The 26,869-nt window shown below is 45.1% G+C and overlaps 1 protein-coding gene across 11 annotated transcripts in view; it reads right to left on the bottom strand.

Annotated features, from left to right (window-relative positions):
* Positions 1-5,650: 5,650 nt before the first annotated feature.
* The window catches only part of HERC1 (HECT and RLD domain containing E3 ubiquitin protein ligase family member 1), a 189,982-nt gene continuing 168,763 nt past the window's right edge, over positions 5,651-26,869 (bottom strand). For all 11 annotated transcript variants that reach the window (XM_086710897.1, XM_086710904.1, XM_086710902.1 and 8 more), the window contains 16 exons: positions 26,696-26,821; positions 25,779-25,917; positions 24,536-24,717; positions 23,679-23,834; positions 22,847-22,969; positions 21,764-21,866; positions 20,039-20,208; positions 18,531-18,669; positions 16,427-16,596; positions 15,041-15,210; positions 14,595-14,760; positions 13,723-13,799; positions 12,675-12,927; positions 12,021-12,173; positions 8,905-9,210; positions 5,651-6,295 (listed from right to left, as the gene is read on the bottom strand). In XM_086710897.1, the coding sequence (XP_086567023.1) occupies positions 6,110-6,295; positions 8,905-9,210; positions 12,021-12,173; positions 12,675-12,927; positions 13,723-13,799; positions 14,595-14,760; positions 15,041-15,210; positions 16,427-16,596; positions 18,531-18,669; positions 20,039-20,208; positions 21,764-21,866; positions 22,847-22,969; positions 23,679-23,834; positions 24,536-24,717; positions 25,779-25,917; positions 26,696-26,821 (2,619 nt within the window). In that variant the 3' untranslated portion in view covers positions 5,651-6,109. The remainder of the gene's footprint in view (positions 6,296-8,904; positions 9,211-12,020; positions 12,174-12,674; positions 12,928-13,722; positions 13,800-14,594; positions 14,761-15,040; positions 15,211-16,426; positions 16,597-18,530; positions 18,670-20,038; positions 20,209-21,763; positions 21,867-22,846; positions 22,970-23,678; positions 23,835-24,535; positions 24,718-25,778; positions 25,918-26,695; positions 26,822-26,869) is intronic.

Below are 26,869 nucleotides of genomic sequence, written 5' to 3' on the forward strand. Positions count from 1 at the left end.
AAGAGCAGCAGCCCCGGTTAAGTCTCTTGATAAGGAAACCAATTAGAAGCTGATACAAAGTTAGATTTTTACATGCTGGACTTGCTCAACATGGGCACACGCCTTGACTTAACAATTTCAGGGCTTTAGTCACTGATGTCTCACCTTTAGCCACAAAGTATAGGCTCTCGTCCAGGCAGCAGCCTCCGGGTCCCAGGTACGCGGTGAAAACTTGGGTTAAGAGAGGAAGGCAGGGAGCCATGGGCCGGCGGGCAGGCGACGCTCACGCTCTGGCTCCGCCCACCACCAGCGGTTACCTATGGCCTTTAGGCACTTGAGGCCAGGTGTTACTTTTCTGGGAAAGAGGCTCTCCATCCCTACTCACGGTTGCCCAATATTGGGGAACCAGCGAGGAAATTCCATTCTCACGGAGTTTACCTTCTAGTAGAAGGGACACTAATTGGTATATAAAATGACAATAAAGCTACGGTGGCGGAAGGTGGGGAGGAAGCACCAGGGAAGGGGATGTCTGGCAACTGCTGGCGAAGGTTTGGGGAGAGGGAAGCTACTTAAAAGGGGTTGATCAATATAAGCCTGAGTGGCAGCATCTGAAACAAGAAGTGAGGGAGGGGGCCAAGCAATATCTGGCAGGAAAATATTCCAGGTGGAGGGAATAGCCGGTGCAAGGCTCCAGACCAAGAGCAGAGCCCGTGACTTAGGGGAGGCCCGGTGGTTAGCGTGGGCGAAGCAGAGTGAGTGAGGAGGAAAGGTGAGCAGAAAAGGAGATCAGAGAAATAGGGATGTGGGCGGCCGTTGGGGCCTCAGGGGTTATTGTGAACAGGAAATGAGAGCTGGAGGTCCCCCACCCAACCTACCCGCAGGAGCCAGGGCCCCAAGCACAGATGATATACATGTAGGTGACTCCCAGGAGCTGAAATTTCTCCAGGCAGAACCTGTGGGCAGGCAAGCAGCAACCCAGCCCATCCCAACCCCTCCAGGGACTGCCAAAAAGGCCTCAGCTGCGCCCAGGCCCCCTTGTCTCGCCAGCGCTTAGCCCAGAAACAGGTGGGTAATTGCACTGAGGCCACACCTGGCATAGTTCCTTCACACCCTTGTGTAGGGAGAGCCCGCTGCCTCAGGCCGCCAGCTACTCTGGAATGGGAGGGCCCCACTCCTCCGGGTGGGTAATTTTCCAGTTTACCCACCATAGCTCCGGACTCTAGAAGGAGGCCTTGCCGGCCTTTCCCCCACTCCTGCAAACAATGTTTAAAGAAAGCTCAGGCTTCCATGGGGTTAAATGTTTGTTTAAAATAGCACCACTTAAACCCTGGGCTTTGCTTTTATTATCTCTGATAAGCCTGAATTCTCAGCAGGTTCTGTTTGCCCTGAGTTGGGGGGTTTAGTCTGGGGAACAACAGAATCCTAGTTTCTGGCTCTCCTCTGACTGAGAGCAGTCAGCCTTCTCCAGACCTCACCTTTTTTTTTTTTTTTTAAGTTTATTTATTTTGAGAGAGAGAGAGAGAGACAGCTTGCATGAGCGAGGGAGGGGCGGGGTGGGGTGGGGTGGGAGAGACAATCCCAAGCAGGCTCTGAGATGTTGGCACAGAGTCCTACTCGGGCTCGATCTCATGAACTGTGAGACCATGACCTGAGCCAAATCAAGAGTTGGACGCTTAACTGACTGAGCCAGGCGGGTGCCCCTGGCCCTCAGCTTTTTAATCTGTGGATTGGGATTGCTAGAGAATCTTGCTTGCAGGGCTCTTCTAAGGATTAAGACATTATGTGTGTAAAGCAGAAGTCACTGCAAGTTCAGCTGGAATAGGGTAACCTGAGGCCCCCTTTCCCTCTCCCTATGGAAGCTCTTTTACAAATGAGGGTTAAATCCCCTGGCTAAGCTTGTGGTGCCCAGTAATCCCCCACATACTGAGGCTGTAGTGACCACAGAACTGAAGCCGTGCTGACAGCTGCATCCAACACTATTTCTCCAGCTTGAATCGGGCCCCGCCCCCTCCCCGGGCGTGAGGGCTACCTGAGGTACTGCCAGAAGGCAGGCACTGATGAGATGGCTCTCCAATCTGCCTTCTAACAGGTGCTGTTCACATCAGTGGGCACTGAGCAAAAAGCCCTTGACAGAACAGTCAGTCCCCTGCTTGATCAGTAACAATGTTCCAGGTCTTCTCTCAGATTTGCATAGAACAAGGGACTTCACATGCCTAATTAACCCACAGACTCAATCATCTGGGGTTGCGGGGAGTGTTGAGTGATCTGCAGCTCTGCCATCCATCACTTCTGACAAGTTATGACCTCTCTGAGCCTGTTTATCTCTACAATAGGACCAGTACCCTCTCTGTGACGCTCTGATGAGATCAGGTCTAAATGTGCAGTTGCCTGGAGGGCTGGGGTAGGGAGAGGCGTCCTCACATCCACATCTGTGGGGGCCTGGAAAAGCCAAGTGCCTGGCAGAACCCACAAGGCCTGGGCACCAGGAAGAAGCAAGCAGGGTCTATATAGGGGTGATCCAGGAACACTTGATGGAGGACATCACTTGATTTGAGCCACGCTGGAAGATTGACCCCAGCTCCCACGGGGTCTGTGTTCCATCAGCAGGCACAGTTCAGCAAGGGTGCAGCCAGAAAGCCCAAGGCATCCCCACAGATGCCAGGGGAGACGTGAGCCTGTGTTCCAAAGCCACTTGAAAATAGCTTGGAGGTTACGAGTGTCCTCACGGCTTCCATTAGAGCAGACTACAAACTCTCCAGCTCCTGAACGCACTCTTGACTCAGTTTTGGCCAAGGCAGCCAATGGCTACACAGAGGAAAAGCTAGGGGGAGGGCGCACAGCCTTGGCACGGGCACCCGGGCAGGACGGTGCTCCCCGGTGGAAGGCTGATGCCAGTCACCACACGGTGCCAGCTGGTCTGCACGGGAACCTCAGTACTAGCAGAACCTGGAGCCGCACGCTCTTAGGTCAGGGGCTCCAGGATGCTCCTTGGCAGGTGGAGGCTCCCGGTGGGGGTGCCATGAGGTTTGTGTTACAGGAACACACGGGCCCATTTCTGCACAGGTGGGATGACTGGCGAGAACTAAGCTCTCTGGGTTCTACCATCATCGGTGGGTGCGCTCACAGGAAGCCAGGGCTCCCAGCTCTAGCCTGTACACACTTGTGATCCAGCACTTTCCCTCTCCAGACCTCAGGTTATGGTCTGTAAAAGGAGAGGTCCCCTGACCCCTTAGCTCTAGGATTCCTCCAGCTGTAGGATACAATGCCCAAGACGTTTTTTCGGCTAAAAACCAAGTTCAACACATCTGACTAGCAGGGCTGGGCAAGGGCCACAGAGCTGGGAGGCCCAGAACAAAGCTGCCCTTTGAAAGGCCTCTGGGGAAATCTTAATTTTTAAAACTTTTTTTTTTTTTAACGTTTATTTATTCGTGAGAGGGAGACAGAGTGTGAGCAAGGGAGGGGCAGAGATAGCGAGAGACACAGAATCCGAAGCAGGCTCCAGGCTCCGAGCTGTCAGCGCAGAGTGAACACAGGGCTCAAACCCACAAACCGTGAGATCATGACCTGAGCCTAAGTCGGTTGCTTCAACGACTGAGCCACCCAGGCACCCCAGGGGAAAATCTTAAATTTTAAAAGCTGGGGGTCCAAATTCTCTGGAGACTATGTCAGGGTCAAAAAAACTGCAAGTATTTAACTGGATGAATCCAGAAAATAAAAAACTGCCCAAGCCTCTACAGAGAGGCTGAAAGTGAACTAGGGGATAAACACTTGTGCTGGGCCCACTTCAGCCCCTCAGACCAGGGACTTCAACCTTCCTCTCTCTCTCAGGGCTTCTAAAAATCAGCAAATTACAAAAGGAAAAAAAAAAAGACAGGTTTCCAGCAAAGAAATGGCATCTGTTATAAAATCAAGGTGTCTATGCAGATTTTCCTTGCAGGGTCAGACCTCCTGAAAAGCCGTCCAGGAAGCCTGACAGGTGGCCCCTGGAACCATGAGCATCAGCCTGCTGAGGGCACCTTTGCCCTACAATCAAGAATCAAATGTGGCAGCAAAGGTCAGAGCCTTTCAAAGGTTGAGGCATTATTTTTATTTAAAATAAACCCTGAGGGGCGCCTAGGTGGCTCAGTCGGTTAAGTGTCCAACTTCAGCTCAGGTCATGATCTCACAGTCTGTGAGTTCGAGCCCCACGTCAGGCTCTGTGCTGACAGCTCAGAGCCTGGGGCCTGCTTCAGATTCTGTGTCTCCCTCTCTGCCCTTCTCCTGCTCATGCTCTATCTCTCTCCGTCTCAAAAATAACATTTAAAAAAAATTAAAATAAAATAAAATAAAATAAAATAAACCCTGAGACTGCAGATGTAGCCTTCAGCTGGGCACACTCTCAGCCCAGCTCAGAAAGAGGGAAGAGCCACTTGTTACCAGGAACCAGCCCAGGAGGCTCTGAGAGACCCGTCTTCTGGCATTGTCCAAGACCTCAGGAGCACACAGAGGCCTCTCTCCTCTCAGTTCCCTCCTGGCCCAGAGGCCTAGGCAGTGTGTTTCCACCCCAGGCTGAGTGCTTTAGGCCCAGAGCCCTTCACCACTTCTGTTCCTGCTGACTGAGCTCTCACATCAAGTATTAAAGGTTCGTCTTTGCCCAGAACCCCTGTGGCTTCCCAGAAGCTGTAGTTTCTCCCTCTGAGACCCAATTCCAATTGAAGGCTTCTCTTCGACAAAACTAACGTGTCGTTGTGACACGTATTATTAGGCACGGTCACTGGGAAATATCTATGTAACACAAAACCGTATCTTTGTTCCAATTTCTCTTTGAAAACACTTATTTTCTACCTTCCTTCTGGAAAACAAGTGCCTGCAAAGCTCTCCATCTGGCACCTCATTTGACTGAACTGTCCTCGGTCCATGAAGTACTGCAGCAACTTGTGGCACGAACTGGCTGTAGATGAAGACAAACCACCCAAAGGCCTTGCCCTCTTCCTGTTCCCACTCCCGGCAGCCAGAACCTTCATAGCTGCTCTGGAGATGGCCCCCTCTCCCAGAACCACCCGCTCATTCTGACATGCCCACGAGTGTAACCCCTTCCCCAGCCCATGCACAACTTCCCACCATCCACCATTCAAGGATACGAAAGCCACTCACTGGTTCTCATATTATTCGCACATTCACCCGCTCATTCTCGTGGTCACTCATTCGTGCGTGCGGAGTGCCTACTAGCAATGGCGGTCCGACTGCACGACCGTGAACCGCCAGGCTCTCTAAGCCCCCACGTACTCCTCACAAGCAAGGTTAAATCGTGTTACTCTCGTTAGCTTCCTCCTTGCTTAGGAGAGCCACTCCCCACTGGGGCTATTCCGGAAAGGCTCTTGTTAGCATGTTACACTCAAACCAGCTTCAGAGGAGGAGGAAGGGGGTTGCTGAGAGGACAGGCCAACGGGCTGACCCAAAGGCCCCGGGTGATGGGTGAGGGGACGAAGTAAGGCAGCCAGGATGATAGAATAAATGAAAGTAGGGGCTTCCCACTCCCAGGGGCTGCTCTGTCATCTCCAAGCCAAGCTCACTCAGTGTGAACGAGTGTTTCTGACGGGTCAAAATGCCGTCACAGTGAGACTAGCCCCAGAGCTTGTCCTTTCTCAGTCAGAGGCTCCACTGGAGGTAACAAAAGCAGCCCACGCTCTGGTTCCTGCATCGGCTTTATTTCTCTGCATAAGGAACCCTGCACAGGCAATTCAAATTAAAACAAAATAAATATATGAATATTCATGTAAAACTGTCCTTTCTAATGAACAATTATACACAATGTACAATTTCATGTTCACTGGGTGGGTTTACAAAAATGTACCATTCCCAACTAAAAATGCACCAAAATGGTTCCATGCAAACTTATCAAAAGTGACCAAAAATGTGGAGGGAAAAACCTGACTGAGAGCACTTTGTCTTTTTTTTTTTTTTTTTGTACAATCACAGAAAAATAAAAACATCTAATTTCTTTGTTACATTTAGAGTAACTAAATGTGGCCACTGTTTGTAATGTCGGTTTATGTTCCTAAAACATCTATGTAGTTACCATAAAAGTGTATCCACGTGAAACTGGAAGTGAGCATCACTGAGAAAAGGGGCTGGTGGCCCCCCCGCGCGGTCAGTAGTCGGTGTCGGAGCCCTCGGCGTTGTCCACGTTCCGCGAGAGCATGTAGTTGTCCATGTCGATGGAGCGGCAGTTGTTGATGGCATAGCGCAGGCGCTCGGCCATGACCAGCTGGCTGGAGTAGGGGGGCAGCCGCAGCTGGAAGAAGCAGGTCTGTGAGGTAGGCAGACTGTCATAAGGCTGTGGAGAGAGAGACCCGGAGCCGTGACTGCAGCATCGGGGTGTCACGGGGTACCTGTGACTGCTGCCCCCCCCAAATCAGGAAAGCACTTCTCCCGGCCTTTAAGATGGGCTCCACAGACAGGACTGCAGGGCCGACTAGAGGGGAAGGACAGACTGTGCTGTGTTGGAAAGGCGGCGGGCTCTGGTGTCCCACGGCCACCAAGGTTTTTGGTGAAGAGGGTTCCTTCCTGTCCTCACTCCCCAGTGGCCCCGTGTGGAAGGTGAGAGCAAGCCCTGACCGGCAGGATCATGTGAGAGAACACACTTCTCGCGGTGCCTGCCACGGATTGTGGGCGCAGCAGAGCTCGTTCCCTATCGCCTGAAGCGGCCGCAGGGATCCCCTGCCAGCCGGTGAAATGGAAGGAACTGGGAGGGAGTCACCGCCTTCCTCCACGCCCACCCCACCCCCGCCCATCCCTCCCAGTGTGCATTCCGTGTCCCTCGTCTGCGTCTGCGATGGCTGCCAGCACACAGCTCGCAGGAGGAGGGAGCAGTGAATTAAATCCCAGTCCATCCATCTAACTGACAGTGACACAGACATTTAAAATGATCATTACGATGACCAGCAGCAAAGCCGAAAAGTGCCTGGGGCAGGCTGCGCTAAATACAGCACACAGAACCACCTATGCTGGAGGCTGACTGAAAGGTGGAAAAGGCCGCTACTAGGGAGGCGACATACGCTCTCTGGCCCTCCCTGCAAACACAACTGGCTGCCCAACTATCTGTACTGATGGTAATGATTCTACATTTTTATAACATTAAAAAAAAAAGTTTTTAAAAAAGCATTTGACCTCTCTTTCTCGCTCACCTCCTTGAAACTGGCTCTCCTCCTCCTCCCCGGAGCCCTACACCTGGTGAATACACCTCAAAGACGTGGGAGATGGAGGGCCTACAAGCCTAACTGGGCCTGAGTCAGTGAGGACACAGAAACCTCGATCGCAGAAAAACAACAACCAGCAAAGACACTGAAGGGGAATGTCAACAGGTGCGTCTGATCGGGAAGGTGGAGCGATGGTCTGAAAGTCACAAAGGAAGGACCTGTAGTGGTCAGTTTTCTGAGGCTGAGAAGTCTCAGGCAGGGGATTAGTGATGGATTAACTCCCGGGATGGCAGGGGTAGCTTGGGACGGACACAAGGCAAGGGTTTTTTCCAGAGCTGAATAGAAGCAAACCATTTCTTCCACCCACCTCTCTCTGAAGCAACAAAACAGATTTACAACTTATAGTTTCTGGCAAGTCATGTAGAAAATTTATGGAAAGGTTCTTTTCATAGCCCTTCCTGTGCACGGCCTCTCCAGCAAGCCTAGCCTAGGCCGGCAGCTTCAGGAGGCAGTGGGGGAGGGACAGCTTTGGCTACAGCAACCTCCAGGAATAGTTACTGGAAAAACACCAGAAAGGCAGATGCTGAAACTGGCAGGAAGGGTCCCTGTGTGAAGAGGCCCTACTTTCCTTACTGTTTCCAGAATAAACATGATGGGCCCTGCTCGGAAGACTGCCCAGCTCTTGAGGAGTTGGGAGGTAAAGAGATAGAGGAAACACATTGTAATTTAATGCTGGGTTCAAGGTATGTACCAAGTGTCCAGGAGGTAGACAGAGGGAGATCCAAGTCTGGCCTCAGGAAGGGTCAGGGGCAGCAGGAAAGCATCCGAGAGGGCTTCCTGGAGGAGATGACATTGGTATCGGGACTAAAGGATAAGTAAGTGCTTGCCAGGCATAGATGGAAAGGGGTGTGAAGAACTTCCTAAAGCAGAGGGAAGAGCCTACACAAAGGCACATGAGTGTAGAAACAGCATGGTCTGTCAGGAAAAAAGATAAGCAGTCTGTTACGGTCAGAAGGCACTATGTGTTAAGAGGTGATATCAAAAGGCAGGGACAGAGGCCATACTGTAGAGGTATTTAAGGCCACTAAGGCAGCTGGCATTTATCCTCGAGTCAGGGGGCTCCTGAATGGTCTGAAAGGAGGAGAGTGACAAGGTCAGATGGGTGTGAGAAAGATGACTCCGGCAGCAGCGTGCATTTAAGGCTCTGAGCCCTTTTATTTCTAAGCCATCTGTCAAAATGGCAGCTGGGCTGGGGCTGTGCCGCAGAGGAGCCACACCACCTGCTCCACGGCACGCACCACACAGCAGCCACAGAGCACGTATTGCTGTTCCCGTCTTCATGTTCCTTCTGCAGTACGTGCGCCAGTTACTGGTTAGTATCTTGTGAAAACAGACAAGACCACGTCTGAGCGCACAAGTCACACGATGAAAAGGCGCAGGAAATAAGGGCAGAGGCAACACGATGGCCCCAGTGGCAAGCTTAGCTTCTACTCGGGAAGATACTGGAAGATTTATCAAATGTTGCTGGCTGTAGTGTGATTTCTATATCCATTTAGGGCTGTTTTCAGTCAAGTTATGTTTCTTAACAAGTTTTTCTGCTGGATTTTTTTTTAAATCTGGAAATTCCAAACATTAAGCCTGAATTGGCAGGCCTACTTGAGGGTCACCAGTTCAGTTTTCCCAAAATGCAAGCACCAAGGAGGCAGCAGGGCAGACATTAGCCAGGAAGGCAGGCGTGCTTACTTACCCTATCAACCTTCATGATTTGAAATCTCTGAGATATGTCAGCAGTGTTGGCTGGTAGTCGAGATCTTCCAGACACAAACCTCATGAAAAGCACCCGCTCTTCGTTCGAGAACTCCTCCAGCGTGTGCCAGAACCACTGCACCAGCTGGTGCTGCTCGTCCACCTCCCGGTACCGCACCACTTTCTTCAGAACTTCCACGGAGATCTCGGGCATCCCACACACCATCTGCTCCAGCTGCTTTGCCGTGAGGAGGGACAGCAGCGGCACAGGGACGATCCAGGACATCCCTTCTCGGACTGCAGCCACCTGCTCCCAGGACAAGTTGTTTGTTACACATGTGCACGGAGACCAGGAAACTCCCGCTTGCTCATTCCCCAGACCCCCACTTTTCCCCACAACTCAGGTGCACATGGCCCACCTGCCCCTGCCCCTTTGTTACAGCTTCTCCCTGCCTGTGGGACTTGTACACCCCTTCTGGTCCCAGATCAAGTCCATTTAGGAGCCCGCCTTCCGCCTCCACAGAACTCAGCCCGCTGGGCCCCCCAGTGCCATCCCCGCTCATACCCCTAATCACATGTGGCCGCGCACTGTTACACTGGGCTCTGTAGGCTACTTGGTCTCCTCATTAGGGTAAGAAGCTCCTGGAGGATGTGTCTAGCTTCTACTGTTTTCGTCATTCATATTTTTCTTTTGAAAATAATTCTATCCTTTCGTAAAATTTATTTGTGCTCATTGTAAAAAAAAAAAAAGAAAAAAGAAATGTACAAAGAAGAAAGTAAAACTGGCAAGTCTTTCTGTGGGAAGGGGGTAGAAAGGACAGAAGATTTAATCAGGAGACTTGGGGTCTGAATCCAAGCTCCACCTCTTCTTTTACTTCAATTTTTTCATCTGAGAAGCAAAGCAAATGATTGCTGCTCATGTGACTATGACGAGAATTTTTAATGCAAGTCTGTGTGACCAGTTACATTGCTTCTTTTCTCCTAGTGGGGTGCTCACAACAGGTCAGCTGGGGAATGTGGAGCGGGAGCTGCCAGGGGCTGCCCGAGTCTGTTTAAAAAAATCCCCCCCAAGGAGGGCGCCTGGGTGACTCAGTCAGTTATCGTCTGGCTTCAGCTCAGATCATGATCTTGTAGTTCGTGAGTTCGTGAGCCCTGCGTCGGGCTCTGTGCTGGTGGTGTGGAGCCTGCTTGGGATTCTCTCTCCTCTCTCTGCCCCTTTCCCATTTGTACCCTCTCTCTCTCTCAAAATAAATAAACTTAAAAAGAAAAGAAAAAACCCAAGATTGCACAGCAATGCACACACCCTACGCACAGACTCATCACCATTCAAGACTTGTTCACAAATACTTCTTCACTCTTGGCCAACTCAGAAGCAACAATGATAAAAAGCAAAACAAAATCTGAGGACCTCAAGAGGAGCCACACCTTGGGGAAGGCCCTGGGGTTGTGACTGGTATAAGGCTGTCCTGCCCAGGGCTAAGAAACAGGAGTGGCAGTGAGCGCAGTTTGCACTGTTATTAAAGGGAATACCCTAGCCAAAGTTTGTCCCAACACAAGCTGTCATGCCTGGCAGAATACAAACCAAGCTGTCTGGAAAAAAATGAGGCTGGGGTATGGGGCTGGCTGCTTGGCAGGGAACAAATGGGGACAGCTGTGGGAAAAACACTGGGTTCTAAGAGACATGGAGGAAGTGAGAGCGGAAGAAGGCCTCATTTCTGAGAAAGGAACAAAGCCAGGGCAGAGAAGAGCTCAGCTGAGAGTGGAGGGTCAATCCGACCCTCAAACGAAGGGCCAGCAGAAGAGCCTAGACCCCACTGTTAAACCTGGTTTGGGATCCTGGCTTTGCCTTGGGCACATCACTTCATTTCTCTGGACTCTGTGCTTTCATCTGTGAAATGGTGACAGTAACCCTTATGTTACAGGGTAACTATAGGAAAAACTGCACCTGAGGGTGTCTGGTCCCAACCTGGCCTGCAGGGGTGACCAATACATTTTTAGTCAATTATGTACTCTAAGGATTAAAATTCTGAAGAACTGGAGACAAACCCTAGGCCCTGGCTGTTGTTAACAGCGTCACTCACAGGATTTGCTTTCACTAAGCTAAGGGATAACAGTTTTCTGACCGGACTTGGCCCAAAGCCAGAGTCAAAGAAGGAAGCAGGAGTGAAGGGTGCAGAATACATATACACTTCAAATCACTACACAGCCTTAGAGTCTCAGTATAGCTCTCAAGAAGACCCTAACATATTCTGCAAATAAAGTATTACTAAAATGGCTATTAAGGACTGTGTAACCAAAAAAACCCATTTTTGGACAAAATATTCATTTCTCTGGTCACTCATCACATTCTCATTATTTATTAAATGCTTACTACATGTCAGCACAGAACAAGAATATTGAGGATACACCATATATATATGATATGTGTGTGTGTATGTATGTGTGTATGTATGTATGTATTTATACATGTATATATACATATACACACACACACACACATACATACATACGCACACACTTCACTCAAAGTCTGACAGGCTAATTAAAGAAACAAAATCTAAACTTTGTGGCCTAGTTCTTAGACCACAATATAGAAATACTGTGATATCTTGAGAAATTTCTAAGTAACAAAAAAGAATTCTACAGGCTATGGACCTGGAGGAAAGCTGGTCGGTAGAGATGAATTTTCAACTGGAGCTTGCAGGACTGCAGCAGGAGGGGGAAAGAGGGATTCGTGTGGGATTCCAAGATAAGTGTTTAGGGGTTCACTTGCATGGGCCCTGACTGACCCAGCTGGAGTGGGGACACTGGGCTGGGGACAGTAAGAGATACAGACAAACAAGACAGGGGAAGAGTAAGATGTTGGGGTCTAAAAGCCTGGGTGAGAGCTTGGTCCTTCAATCCAACCAGTGACCAATTCAGAGCTGTCCTAAGGCCCTGAGTAAGATGACAGGAAATTCATAGATAAGGCCTGTAAAGTCTCTGAAGAGCAGCTGAAATTCTGATACAAGTTAACTGACATGGTAAGTTCATACATTAAAATTCAGTAGTAACCAGTTAGCTCTTCTTTGAAGACAACTGCAAACACTCACAAGCACGTTCCAAATGTCATCTCACCTGTCGGTCCATCTCATGAAGTCGATATTCAATGGCCCTCTCCACATACTCCTTCCTGTTGGAAAATGTCAGTGGGATACTATTTCCACCAGGGATTATGGGAACCATTTTGCCATCAGCACTTTGGCCAACAAAAGAATCAAGAGGAATCATCTAAAAAGAGAAAAAAAATTTTTACAAAAAGAACCCGCTTTTTTTTTTTATGTAACAAATAAAAGTAGATTACACACAAATATAGCAAAAACAGTAATAACATCAAAAATATTTTAAGGATAAAAACAAGGAATCCAGGTAGCTAATCATGCCACTTGATCAGAAGGGAATGTGCTGACTTATGAGGCTGTAGTTAAAAATTCCTCTGTTCTCAAACGAGGCTTGATGAACTCTGGTCACCCCAGGCCTCCCTCTCTCCAACTGGGCCCCCTCGCTCGCCCATCCTGGCAGGCAGAGAGCTGACAGGAGGAAGGAGCAGAAGCTGGGGTGCTGGTGTCAACTCCACCCATCGGCAGCTATGTCAGTTGCTGGGGCTGAGCTGCTCAGGCAGCAATGGGATATGGCGTGAGTTAATCAGACAGCAAGTGGAAGACTGTATCTGAGTTTTACACAGAAAAATTCTAGTCAAAACCAGCAGAAGGCAGACTGGCCAAGACTCACCTCATGGAAACTTTCCTCGGTAATCCCACTGTCTTCAATGTGAAGAATGCTGTTGAGGGTCTGCACGTAGAGCAGATCCACCTCCTCCAGGTCTTCTAGGGTGAGTGGGACACAGCACAGCTGCTTCCACACCAAAGGGGCCAAGTGGAGGTCCAGAGGCTTCTTTGTGCGAATGGCAACCCCCATCAAGATCCCCAAGAATTTAAACTGCATTAAGTGTTCGTCAAGGCAGGCAGAGGGGTTAAAAAGGAACCTGCAAAATTAAAGGAAATATTTCAAATAAACTGCCTTCATTTCTATTAGAAATAAGTTATCCGACAGCTATAGCATAATCCAGACCTGTGCTGTTCAATATGGTTGGTAGTCATCTGCCACATGTGGCTATTCAAATTAATTAAATAAAATGTAAAATGCAGTTCTTCAGTGACTCTAACCACATTTCGAGTGCCTGACAGCCACATGTGCCATGGGGCTAGTGTTCTGGATAGCCCAGGGACCATATTTTGAATTATTTTTAGAAGAACCATAAAATAGCAACTGAATGGTCTATTAGCCTCTAAGCTACCTGCTCCAGGATGCTCTGTTTCCTAAAATCATTTATCATTTATGAGTCCATGCAGCAGGATTCAAAATTCAAAATTTGGCAATACAGATAATTGCTAAGACTAAGTGCTGTGACTTAATAGCATAGCTAATCTTTCTGATGAATTGTGATGCAGCAAATTCCTTGAGGGGAGGCCATGTGGGCCTTCAGAAACACAAAATAAGTCAGGTTTCATTATCAAGTCTGAGTTTCCTCTCCCCTCTGTATGATATTTGAATTGGTCCTGTAACAAAGTCATGACGGAAGTGCCCCAGTTTCCTGACCTGTAAAATGGTAATAATAACAGTTCCTACTCCTTTGGGCTCTAATGAGGATTCAGTGGGATAACATATGTAAAGCACTGAGAACAGTGCCTGGCACACAGTCAGCACTCAATAAATGAACTATCGTTATTATTATCATTATTACTGGAGATAGTCAACAAACACTTGCTGACTGCCTTACCTATCCCTATTGTAGCCCACTTCTGCAGTAGCATTGGGAGAGGGTATAAGAAGGTCAACAATACCAGTTTCAAGTTCCTGTAAAAGAAAGAACAGGTTTTTGAAAAATGACAATCAAATGCATCAAGAGAACAAACTAAAGATCATACTGAAAAGAGAATATTTTGAGGAATTTATAGTTATGTGACAACCAGGCAACTCTGTAATTTTTGTGGCTTTAATTTAAAATGAAACTAGAAACCTTCCCCATGTAGAAAATATCCTGTAGTATGCGGAAGTAACAAAGTCAATCCAGGGAAGGAGTTGGGGTATCTGTGAGCAGGGTATAGGTCTATTCGAATATAACCAACAAAGGAGAGCCAGAAGTTATTTCAGTCATAGGATTGATTAGAAAAATCCTGCTACTAAGCAAAGCAGGAAGGGTCGAGTGGATCTGGAAGCAAAGTTGTCACTGCAGATCTCAAAATAAGAACCAGTCCAAACTCTTAGTATTTGTTTTTCTAATTCCGCTAGAACCTGGCAGTTCACTTCCTTCTAAAAGCACCAGAATTAATCGGAGCACACGGGTGGTCCTGGATTTGTCTATTACATAAATGTATAAGTATGTGTCATCATTGTTTCCTCTGCCAGTATTAGAGCACCACAGACTGTGAGTCACTGGTAGATGGTTAAGCACTGACAGGTACCTTCATACATCATTTCACAAACCGTAGCTATAATTCACCTATACATCATTAACAGCGTGATTTTTATAAGGCTCACAAATGCATCCTTGCTACATTTATAAAAACATGTCAGAGCAGTCACTGAAAACAGTAAAAAACAGCCACCACTTGAGCACATGACTCAGCAAGGGACACTGCATGAATATACCTGGCACATCTCTGTGATCGTGTCATCAAACACTCCCCCAGCATCATCCGCCCCTTCACCAACCAGCTTAACCTTCCACGCTCGTGAGGGCAGACGGAGGTCTGATGCATTCAGCTTTACTACTTGTCTTGCTATCTGGACAAAGATGGGCTTACACTTCCGTCCTCTTTAAAAGAAAGGGAAAACAGAATGAAAAACAACTCTCACTAATTTTCCCAAACCACCACAAAGGTCCCTTGAAGGTATCTTCCCATCAGTGAATGAACAATCCAGCCTAACAACAGTCAAACAGTGTGCTAGGCCCACTATAACCACACTGGGCACTAAGGGAAGCACTGCCACTATCCTAGTTTACAAGTGAAAAAGCTGAAGGTCACAGAGATTAGTTAGTAATAAGGTTCATCTAAAAAAATGCTAGACAGTGAAATATACACACATATGCTAACCTGGTTGATATCCTCTTCACAGTAATTTGAGGTCCATAGTTTTTGCCTTGAACCATGGTTTTCCCTATGGAGCGCACCATTGGCAGAGTGTAGACCCTTGGAGCTAACAAAGGCCGAAGCTGTCCCTGTACAATGCCCCATGTTCCAGCATTATAATGGGATGTACTGTTCTGTAACAGAAAGTAAGCTACTCAGAAATGGAACACTCTAAGGCTCAAAAGAAATAACACCTCTCACTTTTAGAACATAATTCTTCATGAATTAAAAGCATAAACCTGGGGGCATCTGGGTGGCTCAGTCAGCTAAGCATCCGACTTCTGCTCAGGTCACGATCTCACGGGTTGTGAGTTCACGCCCCAAATCAGGCTTGCTGCTGTCAGCGCAGAGCCCACTTCGGATCCTCTGTCCCCACTCTCTCTGCCCCTCCCCGGCTTGAGCACGCACACACGCACGCACGCACTCTCTCTCAAAAAAAACAAACATTAAAAAAAAGTATAAACCCGGATAGTATTAACTTTTTACAAATACTTTTTTCTGATAAAATACATGATTATCATTTTTTAAAACTTGGAAAATACAGAAAAGGACACACACACACACACACGCACACAAATGAGTCATCCATAATCTACATTATCGCTCTCATCTATTTCCTTCTAGTTTCCGTGTGTGCATTTTTTGCATTGTTGAGAACATACTGTTTATACAATTTTTTGTTTTTCTCACTTAACTTTTTATCATCAACATTTCTCCCATGAATTACAAACAGTTTTCTAACATTTTCTTTAGTGCTGCCCAGTATTCTGTTGCCTGGCTGATCACCTATTTCTAACAATGATCTGTCAAATCTCTCATATGCCCCATGACTGGCTACCCAAAGATTTCTGACTAACAGTTTTACAAATTGTGACACATTTTGGCAGGCATGTCTATACATTACACAAACAAACAAACATAACCAGCTTGCTTTCTTCCTAAATTACTGACTGTCCTACAAAGGCAGTCAAACCAGCCAGATTTACTTTATCTCCTCCACAGGACCCAGAATGCTCATTTGCAAGGAGATAAGGAAGTCTCCCCAGTGTCTCAGATTCATTACAGAACCACTTAGACTGTGGTGCTAACATCTGTGTGTGCTTAAGTTTTAAAAATCACATCACATACTGGACTTTACAGAAAATACATGCTTAGCCATTCATACTTCCTTGAGCTATGGACAAACCAAAGCATTGTGTCCAGCAACACAGTTATCAGTATCTGGACTATCGCTAAACCAGCAACAAAATGGAAACAGAACTATTGCCTTTTCTACATCTTTTGGGAGCTGAGAGTAAAAAGTGTTTTCCTGGGACCTGGAGAGCAGTGCTTCCCAAGCCAACATGTTACCTGGTTGTTGGGGCTGAGGTTCAGTAGCCTCCAGGATGAGTACATGAGGTCAGAGAAATGGTAGAGCAGCCGGAGCCTGGCCCTTGCAGTGTGAATGCTCACCTCCCTCAGCGCCCCATACTGGGGGGGGACCGCATCGGGCAGGCCCAGCTGCAGAGGTACCGACACACCTGCCCAGAGAGCAAATGGACACTTACAAAGGAAAATGCACTGCTTTCATTTTGAGTATTTGGAAAATTTTCAAACACACAGAGAAGGTGAGATAAGTGTACAATGAACACCCATTCCTACCACCTAAGTTCCCTAATTATTATTTGTCTATATTTGCCATATCACATATTTATCAGTTCCTCTCTCCATCAATTCACCTTTATTTCTTGATGCATGCATGTTGGTTGTTAAAGCATCTTTTTTATTTATCATTATGGAAACTTTTAATTTAATTTAGTTTTCCATTTAACTATGGGGCCTAAGAAAACAAAAACACCCCAAATTCTTCCTTTCATATTAACTGCCATCTTCATAAAACACAAGATGTAAGCCAGGACTAGGTAGGCAATTCTGGAAAACGGAAATGGGCAACTCAGCAGTCACTTCCCACACTCACTAGGGATCTGAGAGAAAGTGACCATGACAGAAGGAAAGCTATGGGTGCATGGTTTATGAAGGCTTTGTACTGAGGAGTAAGAGCTCTGCAGAAGCAAGGACTGTAAGGACCACATTCATGGTGAACCTCTTATTAAAAATGCATAAAAGAGTAAACATACAACACCCTACTTATTTGAGTTTTGTGTAAATAAAGATTTGTACAGCTCAGTTCCCAGCTTATTTTTATTCTAGTTAATTTTATTAATATTATTAGTAAAAGCTAACATTGAGTACTTCTATGTGCTGGGCACTATTCTAAGAGTTTCACACAAATTGTTTAATCCTATAGCCCTTTACAATAGGGGCTATTTTTATCCTCATTTTACAGACAAGGAAACTGGGTCTGAAGATCATTCATTCAGCTTGTAGGTGAAGAAGCTAGGATTCAACCCAGGCAATGTGGCTCCAGAGTCTGGACTTTTAACCACCACACTGCATAGCCTCTCTCCTGAAGTGCAAGTGAAATCTCTCTGAAAGATGAAGAGGACCCTGAATACGTGGAATTGTCAGTGTGTGCATAGCACTGCTCATTCCAGATTCTGTTAATCAGAAACCATCTCCTGCTTGTTTGGCCTCTACTTGGCAGTCCTCATTTGCTCTCTAAGGATACCTATCTAGAAGAAAAAATTCTCTATGGTGAGTCTTCCCCAGGGACCTCTGGCTTAGAAGTAGAGGTCAGCAAAAAGGGAAGAGGATACTGAGTTCCCAGGCACAAGGTTGCTTTAGGGAAACTCTAGTCTCTTAGACACCAGAGAATGGTAGAAATAACGGGCTTAAGGGCCTGGAAGAGAAACAGCCCCAATATCAAAAAAATGCTTAAGAATGATAAATGCCCCACATTTGCAGGGAATGGAAGATGGACCCAATCTGGACAGTACTTGCTAGGATGTTAAGTACACAAATACACATTTTCTTAATATGTTTTTGTAGCTTTATAAGGATTTAATAATAAACAAAAAGGTAGAAAACTGCCTATCGGTCCTACTACATGCTGGAGTAAAATGGCAACATTTTTTTTTTCTGTGTCAGTGCAGAGACATCATGTTTCAAATGGTTAACTTGGGGGGGGTGGTGTGTGAAGAATTTGACAGATGGTCTCAGACCTTTTAATCTTTATTCCTAACAGCAAGCCTTAGAAAGCTATGATTCATCACTTCTTTCATATAAATATGAAAAAACACTTAGTTGCTGCTCTAAAATTGTACATTTTTGCCTAAGTGACAGGTTTTTTTCTTTGGCGGGGTGCAGAGAGGGAGTGCTTTGTGTGAGGTCTGCAGGAGAATCACCTGCTATCAAAGTATTTACAGTGCTGGCAGCACAAAGACTGCTTTGGCTGGGTGGGGAGGCCTGGCGGTTTCAGAATGATGCCTCGATGCAGTCTGAAAATGGCAAGCAGACAGAGCAGCTGGGCACTGCTGAAAGAGAAGCTGCAGGAGAAGGGTAGTTCATCCCTCACCGGGTGCTCTTGGCGGGACAGGTGGCGCTGTCCATGCAGCACTGTGGCAGCGGCCAGCTGAGATCTGCCGGACATTTTTCCCTTGCAGGACTGTTACCAGGGTTGGTTCTCGAACATGGTTGGTGTGGCCTAAGCCAAGCTGGAAATAAATTACAAAAATACAGAGCCAATTACAAAGAGAAAGAGAGGAAGTCAAGATGATGAGATCTGCCTTAGGTGGTAGCAGATACAAATAAATACCTGTACTAACCAACATCAAAAAAATGAAGTTAATTCTGATTGTCTCTATCAGAATAGTCCTCACAGCTCAGACTGTCTCCTAAAAACCAAGCTGCAACAAGGCTATTCCAAATCTAGCAGTGAGTCTTAATGACTGAACACATCCTTGGATTCCACTTCTAGAGAGGAAATTAATTCATGAATAGTTTAAAAAAATAACAGAATGATCTACACAGCTTTTATTTAAAACACATTGATTTCCTTTTAAGATGGGATGCCTGGGTAACAATAAATAAACAGCTATAAAAACGTACACAGAAGCAGATTCTCATCTCCAGGTCTCTGTTCCTAGGGTGTGACTGGACACCCAGTGTTTCAGCAGCTAAGCACCTTGACATCATTAGAGAGAATCATGTCAAGACCCTGCCAGTGACCTCCCTAAGATGTCTTCAGCATCAACTCTCTTCTCATTAAGACACTGTGCATGCAAACCACAATGATGAGCAGCTTCCTCATCTATTAACATAGTGATGAGGTGACCACAGAGTCACCGATGAACAATGGAGACCTTGAACTTGAGGGCCTCTGGCTCTATGGGCAGACAGACCCAGAGAGGATTTACGGAGGAAGGGAATGTGGCTCTGCACGCAGGGCTGAAAGCCACTGTAGCAGCAGGCATCCTAGACATCTCCCACCCAAATCTGTGTCTCCTCCATATATAAGGTAGGCTGAATACATCAACTTCTTGAATCTTTTCTCAAACTCTTAGAGGCTCAGTTTATTCCTCTGTAGAACAAGAATGACAAGACTTCCTGCAGAAACGCAAATATACTATGGATACCATACTATGTACAGTACTATGTCATATTATTAAACATAAAAGTATGGGTTCATTCTTTCCATTTTCCAGATTAACTGATGCTCCTAGGACCTAATCTCACCCATTACCATAGTAAAAATCATGATGATGCCAATAGCAAATACCCCTAAAGTGCTGCTTACTATGTGCCAGGTACTTAAATGAGTGTAGATACACACACATACTCAGTTAATTCCCTTAACTGCTTTGCTATACCATCAGATTTTTTTTAAAACCATGGTGTAATGCCTACTTGGCCACGATCAAGAGAGACACATACACAACTGGACTCACAAATAATTCAGTCCGTGTCAAAGTGATATGTGTGAGGCATCGTGGTAGATCTTATGAGTTTCCTAGCTTATCCCTTTACCAAACGAGGAACACTGTCAGATTTCTAGAATATGAGGCAAGCAAGATAAATATTTACCTGCCCTTCTGAATTGCTCCCCCAGGCATACACATCTCCAGTTGATGCCAAAGCAAGAGTGTGCTCAGCTCCAACTGCCACATCTTCGATGACCACTCCAGCCAGCACAGGGATCTGTTGTGGTCGGTTATGATTGCGAGCACGCCCCTCTGGCAAGCCTATCAAGCGATCTGAAGAAATAGAGGAAATTTATGGATGGCATACAACAGTCCTTTATGTTTTCTAATGAGTTCTCTAACTTTTCTGGTGGAATGGCGATGACATATAGAACTCTTTAGAGCCAAAGCTGCTATTCTGGTAAGGTATACTGGATTCTGAGCGGATGAAGTTTGAAATTGTTTCTTTGCAAAATGTCACAGACTCCTTATTCATAAAATAAATAAATCTAAAATTAGCAGCTTATTTCAAACCAAGAGGCACCTCCAGTATCCTCCTATTTGAGAGGATTGGCAGGTAGTTAAGAAAGGCCCTACAGTTCTTGTACTCTAAGAAAAGACGTTGCTCAACTTGCCTTGTCCTCAAACTGCCAGCCAACTTCTCCCTTTCCCTCTGCTGCCAAACTTCTAGAAAGTGCAGGCCAGCCCCTGTTACCCCATGGCCTCTAGAACTGTTTGGTTTGGCCACCTCCTGCAGCCTACCTTCCACTCTCACCACTACACTGAGACTGTACTGTCAAAAGCCATGAGCAGCTCCTAACTGCCTCTTCTCAACAGCCTCTTCTCAGGCTCCAGCCCCTGGAGGTCCACATAACCTTCTGATGACCTGGCCTCAGCCCCCTGCCACCCTGAAGAGACTTCTCACTACCCTGGCTCACTGGCAACCTCTCTTTCACCCCTTTCAAAGCCAACTCTCCCCAGTCCTCTTTCTGTGCTCACCTGCCCTTGAGTTCCATCCAAGTCTTTTTATTCTATACTCTCCGTGGGCTTCCTGAGCCTGTTAACATGGTTCTAAGTACTATTATTGTGCATTATGCAAACCTACATCTCCATATCCAATTTCTCTGGAGTTCCAGATCCAAATCCCCAATAACTTGCTAGACATCTCCATACATATACCTAGAGTATATGGCTCCAATTCAGTATGACCTTAACTAAGTTCTTACCTACTTCCAAACCAGCTTCCTGTCCTCAGTTAGCGGCATTAGAGTTCTCCCAAGATTAGAAACCTCATTCACGACTTATTCCTTCCTCTTCCTCTTCCTCACATTTGCCTTACACCTTCCTCAGTCACTACAATTTGCTAAGAAGTTCGATTTAAGAAGGTGAATATACTGCCAGGGAATCCCACAGTGGATGACTCGACTACGAACCACTCAAGATCTGAACCCTGAATGCCTGTGAATTCCTAAGACCTGAATCCCCAGTCCCTGAGAGGGCTGGGGAATCAGACAGGATCCAGAGGAGCTCTGTTGGTCAAGAAGTGTTTATGGCAGAACAGTGGAGGGAGAAGAAAGGAGGATGCGAAGGGCTTTGGCAGGAACTCTTCTAGCAGGATCAAAGGCTCTGGTATGACAGACTATCAATGGGGAGAAGAGTTTGTCCTTATGACAAATTTCATGAAAAAGGAGCAGAAAAGTAGCTAGTGAGTGAAGGTCACAGTGGCCATTCATCACCCAGAACAAAACACAACTCAATTTAGAGCACTTTCTGTAAAACTGGAAGGCAAATGTTTCTGTAATACATGTGTACACAAGACAAGTAAAGTATTGCCTGGAAAATGCCTCACCTTGACCAAAGGTATACACATGACCATCTTTGGTTAATGCAACAGAAAACTGAGTTCCACAAGCAACCTTTTTTATTCCAATTCCACAAAGGACATCAACTTTCTGAAAAATATAAGCGTAAAGCACATACTTTAAAAAGAAAATAAGAACACTTTTGAATTTGCCTACTGGCCTGTATAAGCAAGCATTGTCTACTAATAAAAATACTAATTGTCACCTACCTGTCTCCACCCAAATTCATACTCCTAAATTGAATCTGTGGGAGGGAGTGTTGGGGACAGGGGCATTTGACTAAAATCCCTAGGACCCCAGGTGAGTGAAAGCATTTCTCTAGGCAACAGAGACCAAAGAGAATCCTGTGGCCTTTTAAATAATACTGCAAGACCATGTCCACGGGCTGCTCCCAGTTAGGCTTTTTCTACTTTCAGAGGTGATAATAACTGCTTTATATGCACCCCAGAGATGGTTTCCTGGCTTTCCACATCCCTAGCGGAATATTCAGCAGTCTAGATATCAAGATGTTACAGACTATATATGATAGGGCATCTGGAGTTGAAGATACATATTAAATATTCGTAAATCATGCTGCTTGTTAAACGTGTTAGGAAAACCCACTAAAAGAATTGCACAGAAGGTCTTCTGCAGAGCCAAGAAACCTGTAACATACTAGCTTCTAATTTATTATTTTCTGCATTTCCTTTTTATTACTTTTTAAAAGGAGGCATATACCTCTATAATTCAGTGATAATAATAAGCTAAAATGGCAGCTGCAAGCATAAGGTTACAAGATTGTTCATGGTTCCCTCCATAAGACACCTTGGAGACATGTTTATAACTATTTCTTCTCTACATGGGAGATAGTCCTACATTGTTCGGCTTGTGTATGGAGACACAGGCTTCTCCATGCAGAATTTTTACATTCATTTTAGCAATTAATGGCTTATTTAAAACCAAGATCCAAAATGCTGGACATTTAAGAGTAAGTAATAGAAGTTTCCAAATTTCATTACGAATTTACTAAAATGTTAAAGGTAAATGATTTTCCAAGTAAAAAGAGGCACTGACACAAAGACAATACTGACCTGAGGGGAAGATTTTGCAGTAGAATTTCCTAAGCCTAGTTTTCCATAGTCCCCATCTCCAAAAGCCCACACCATGGAGCCGTCTGCTGATACTGCCAAAGTGTGGTTTAAACCACAGGCCACCTGGAGAAATAACAGGGTACTCAGTAAGACAAACGCATAGCACCTAAACCACGTACCCGCTTCCGAGACTTCGGCTATATATATTTGTATTTTTATTAATTTCAGGACTTTCTGCATATGTTAACCAAAATGTGTAAGAAAAAATTCCTAATGTCCACAAAGAAAAAAATAACTTTTTCTTTCAAGGCAAAATCCTTTAAATACCTGTGACTAACTCAGAATCAGAGAGCATAAAAGAGGAAAAAGTACATATGACTAAAAACATTTATACGTCTGAGGAATGATACAGGAAAAGATAAAAGTATCTCCTTGTTCAGAGATAGTCTCAATGTATACAGGACAGGGACAATATTGCTTAAGAGCAGTAGCTACCCATGATGCTGCACTTCAGCCATCTACTTCAAAACTAGCAGACAGCAATGACAAAAATCTGTATTGTTTAAAGGTTTTATATCAAGTTGTACTACAGAGGGGTTTTTAAAACATTCATATCCTGAATTAAGGCTTCTATATGTTGGTCACATTGTTTGCCTTAAAATGTTAATTTTCACATTGGGAAAAAAAATCATGACAAATGATCAAGTACGCCAAACAAAATGTACATGAGGTTAAGTAGAACTGGTGATTCTAGTCTTCCTGAAAAAACAGAGTGCACACAGAGGAAATACGAATCTACGACCATGAAACATATTATGGATTTATTCCTTGCCTGTCCAATCTGATATCCCTCCAGTGCAGTCACTCTCTCTGGTAGTTTTTTGTTAGAGGTGTTTCCAAGACCCAGACGACCGTAGTCACCATTCCCAAAAGTGAACAGTTTGCCGTCTGAAGTTACCACTGCTGAGTGCTTGAAGCCACAAGACATCTACAGACAGAACCAAGAAGAAAAAAAAAATTAAGAAGAGAGTATACTAAGAAATAAAGAACTCCGTCATTTTCAGGTAATAATATAGTAATAAACTTCACTGACAACTCTGGGTCTTCAAGACCAGTATGTCCGACCTGCCCAAGTGGCCCTCCTGCTCCTTCAAATCTTATCGCCTCATCATCCTTAGGAAGACCAAGCTGAAGAGCCTACATTGGAAGAACTGTTGCTATCTTGTAGCTGTGTACAGATGACCTAGACCACGTGTAATAGTAAATGTGGAAATGCTTTGTGAACGCTAAAGTGCTAGGCAATTTTACATTAATCACTAATTGACTTTCCAGAATATGTGTACAACTCAGCCTTGGTAACAATAATGGTAAATGGAAAGCTTTTCATTCAAACTAATACTGTGTCCAGAACTATGGGGCAGAAGCTAAACCCCACTGTTTTTCTTCCAAGGACCTGGAGTACCCCAGCCTGGGCCAACCAGCTGGTTCAGGAAAAAGGACTCCATTCTAACACCAAAGCCCATTCAAACTTCTGACAAAGTCAAGAATGAACAACCAGAAACAGTGGATCTCTTGTAATGATTGTATAATGTATTTTTACCATTATCTCCTGTTACATGAATTTGAGAACCCTATTCAACAGCTAGTATATTTTCATTCAAAGGCAAACTTATCCATGTCCTGCCTGACCTGCACCACTTCTTCTCCTTGTAAGGCCTCGATCTGCCTGGGGCGCCGCTGCCTGTCGCTGTTCCCGTGGCCGAGTTTGCCATAATCGCCATCTCCCCAGCTAAAGACCTCACCACTTTCAGTCAGGGCCATTGAGTGACCATCAGAACCACAAGATGTCACCAGCTGGGTCACCACAAATCCTGGAACAGAGCAGAAAGAAACCCAACAAGAATCACTGGATGTTAAAATTCTTTAGTTACAGCTGCTACAGAATACTCTTAGAATGGAAAAACACCAAAACTGCACTACAGTAATAAAAACAATGTCTTTAATTGTAAATCACATTTGTAGCCATAACTTAGTAAATTGAGAGCAGTCCCATAAAATAATGATGACCAGGAAGGAAAGCAGGGTGACGGAAACAGTTAGTCATTAAGCACTATGTTCTAGCCACTCCTATAAATGCTTTACCTGGATTATCTCTTCTCTATTTTCACATAAAACCTACAAGGCAGATATTATCATCACCACTTTTACAAATGGGTAAACCAAGTCACAAAGAGGTCTAGTATAGCTTGTGCAAGGTCCTAGAGGCAGGACGTGGTAGTTCCAGCCAGGAGTCCCACCTTCCCGTCCCCACTGCTGTGCTCTTCACACTTAGATCTCAAGGAAGAGAACTTAGAACTGTTTTGGAACTGGCTCTCAACTCATTATTACTTGTATGCTTTTAATACAAAAACCCTCTTTGCTCTCTTGTAGGCTTTGGAGTCAGTAAAAGTTGACTTAAGGAACAAGCCAGGGGCTCCTGCAGTGGTTTCTCCAGGGATATACTTTTTCCAAGTCAGAGAACTCTGACAGTCTTTGACAGCACTCTGAGAACTCTGTAAAAGTCTTTCGTACATTTGCACATATCCATAGAAACTGATTTTTACTCTTAAGGAAACACATGCATGATTATTGCTATTAATAGTTGCCTAATTTCAGTTTTGTAATTTTATAAGAATTTGTTTACAACAATCTTTATGGGTCTTAAAATAGTTATTTATATCATTGAATTCTAGCACTGCCATGAAAAAGAGCTTGCAAAATAACAGCTTAAAATATGGAAATCAGGCTGTACATCCTAAATGAGAATCTAAATAAGTGAAAATCCTATTATGACTTTATCCAGCAAAGGTTTGAGATGAGTTCCAACAAAAGCAAACATTCCTATGGTTAGTCCATATTTTCTGACCAGCTTTTTAATTGAGAATAATTTTACCTTGTAAGGCTGAAATAACTGTCAGCACATGAAGGTCATCTGAATTTCCTTGCCCCAATCTGCCATAACTTCCTTCCCCACAAGCCAACACTGTGCCATTGGCCTGGATGACAAAAGTACAATTCTGACCACATATGACCTAGTAAAGAAACACAGAACTATATTATCTTTCATTATACAGCCTTAACACTTAAAATGATTCTACATATACTTAGGATGCCTGTATTAATTATTTTATCCTTTCACTAAAGGGGATGAGTTGAAATAAGTATGGGGTTCCTACAAGCCCTTGATTGTTATAAAACTGCTTACTTAAGGAGGTGTAGGAGGCTCATCGGACTATTTAAAATCATTTAGAACTATGTGATCTACAGGAATTTCAGCCAGCTGTGCGGTGTTAAAATAATAATGTTAACAAAACAGACAGCGGAAAGGATGATGGGGAAATATTAAAGACTGGCTAGAGATCATCAAGAAGCAGAAGCCTGAGGAGATATACACAAGAAAGAGTAACGCATCCTGGGACTCACTAAGGTAGAGAAGAATGGGTAAGAAAGCAGTGGCTTGAGAAAGGGTTTGAGAATATAGTACCACAATTATTAGAAGAGGAGAGGGGCGTTAAAGAAATCTAGCTAAAAATCCCTGTAAGTTAATGGCCCTCAAACAGAATCAATAATTAGGAGCATGTTAACTTCTGTAAATATGTACTAGGCAGGTCTAATGCTGATGCACTTGAAAGCAAGAAAAACTTAGAAAATTAACAAAAACCCTAGAAATCTTTTATTTGGAGGCTATACATGACTTTGTTCAGTTATTCCTCACCACAGATTACACAATGGAAAAATTTTTTTTAACGGCAAGGGAATCAGAATTGTTAGTTCCCAAGTTTCTTCTCCATTTCTTTACCCAGTAGTTACCTGTTGGGCCTGTGAGAATGAGGGAGCTGCTGCAGGTACCATAACATTTCTTCCAGCTTCTGCAAGCTGTCCATGCCTGCCAGCACCCCACAGGTAGACATCACATTTACCTCCCAAGTGCCAGTCCTGGAAAACCACAATCATCTCAAAATTAGATTCATTCATTCATTCATT

This window comes from Puma concolor, chromosome B3, assembly GCF_028749965.1.
Source record: "Puma concolor isolate L17-30 chromosome B3, mPumCon1.1.hap2, whole genome shotgun sequence".
Classification (NCBI taxonomy): domain Eukaryota; kingdom Metazoa; phylum Chordata; class Mammalia; order Carnivora; family Felidae; genus Puma; species Puma concolor.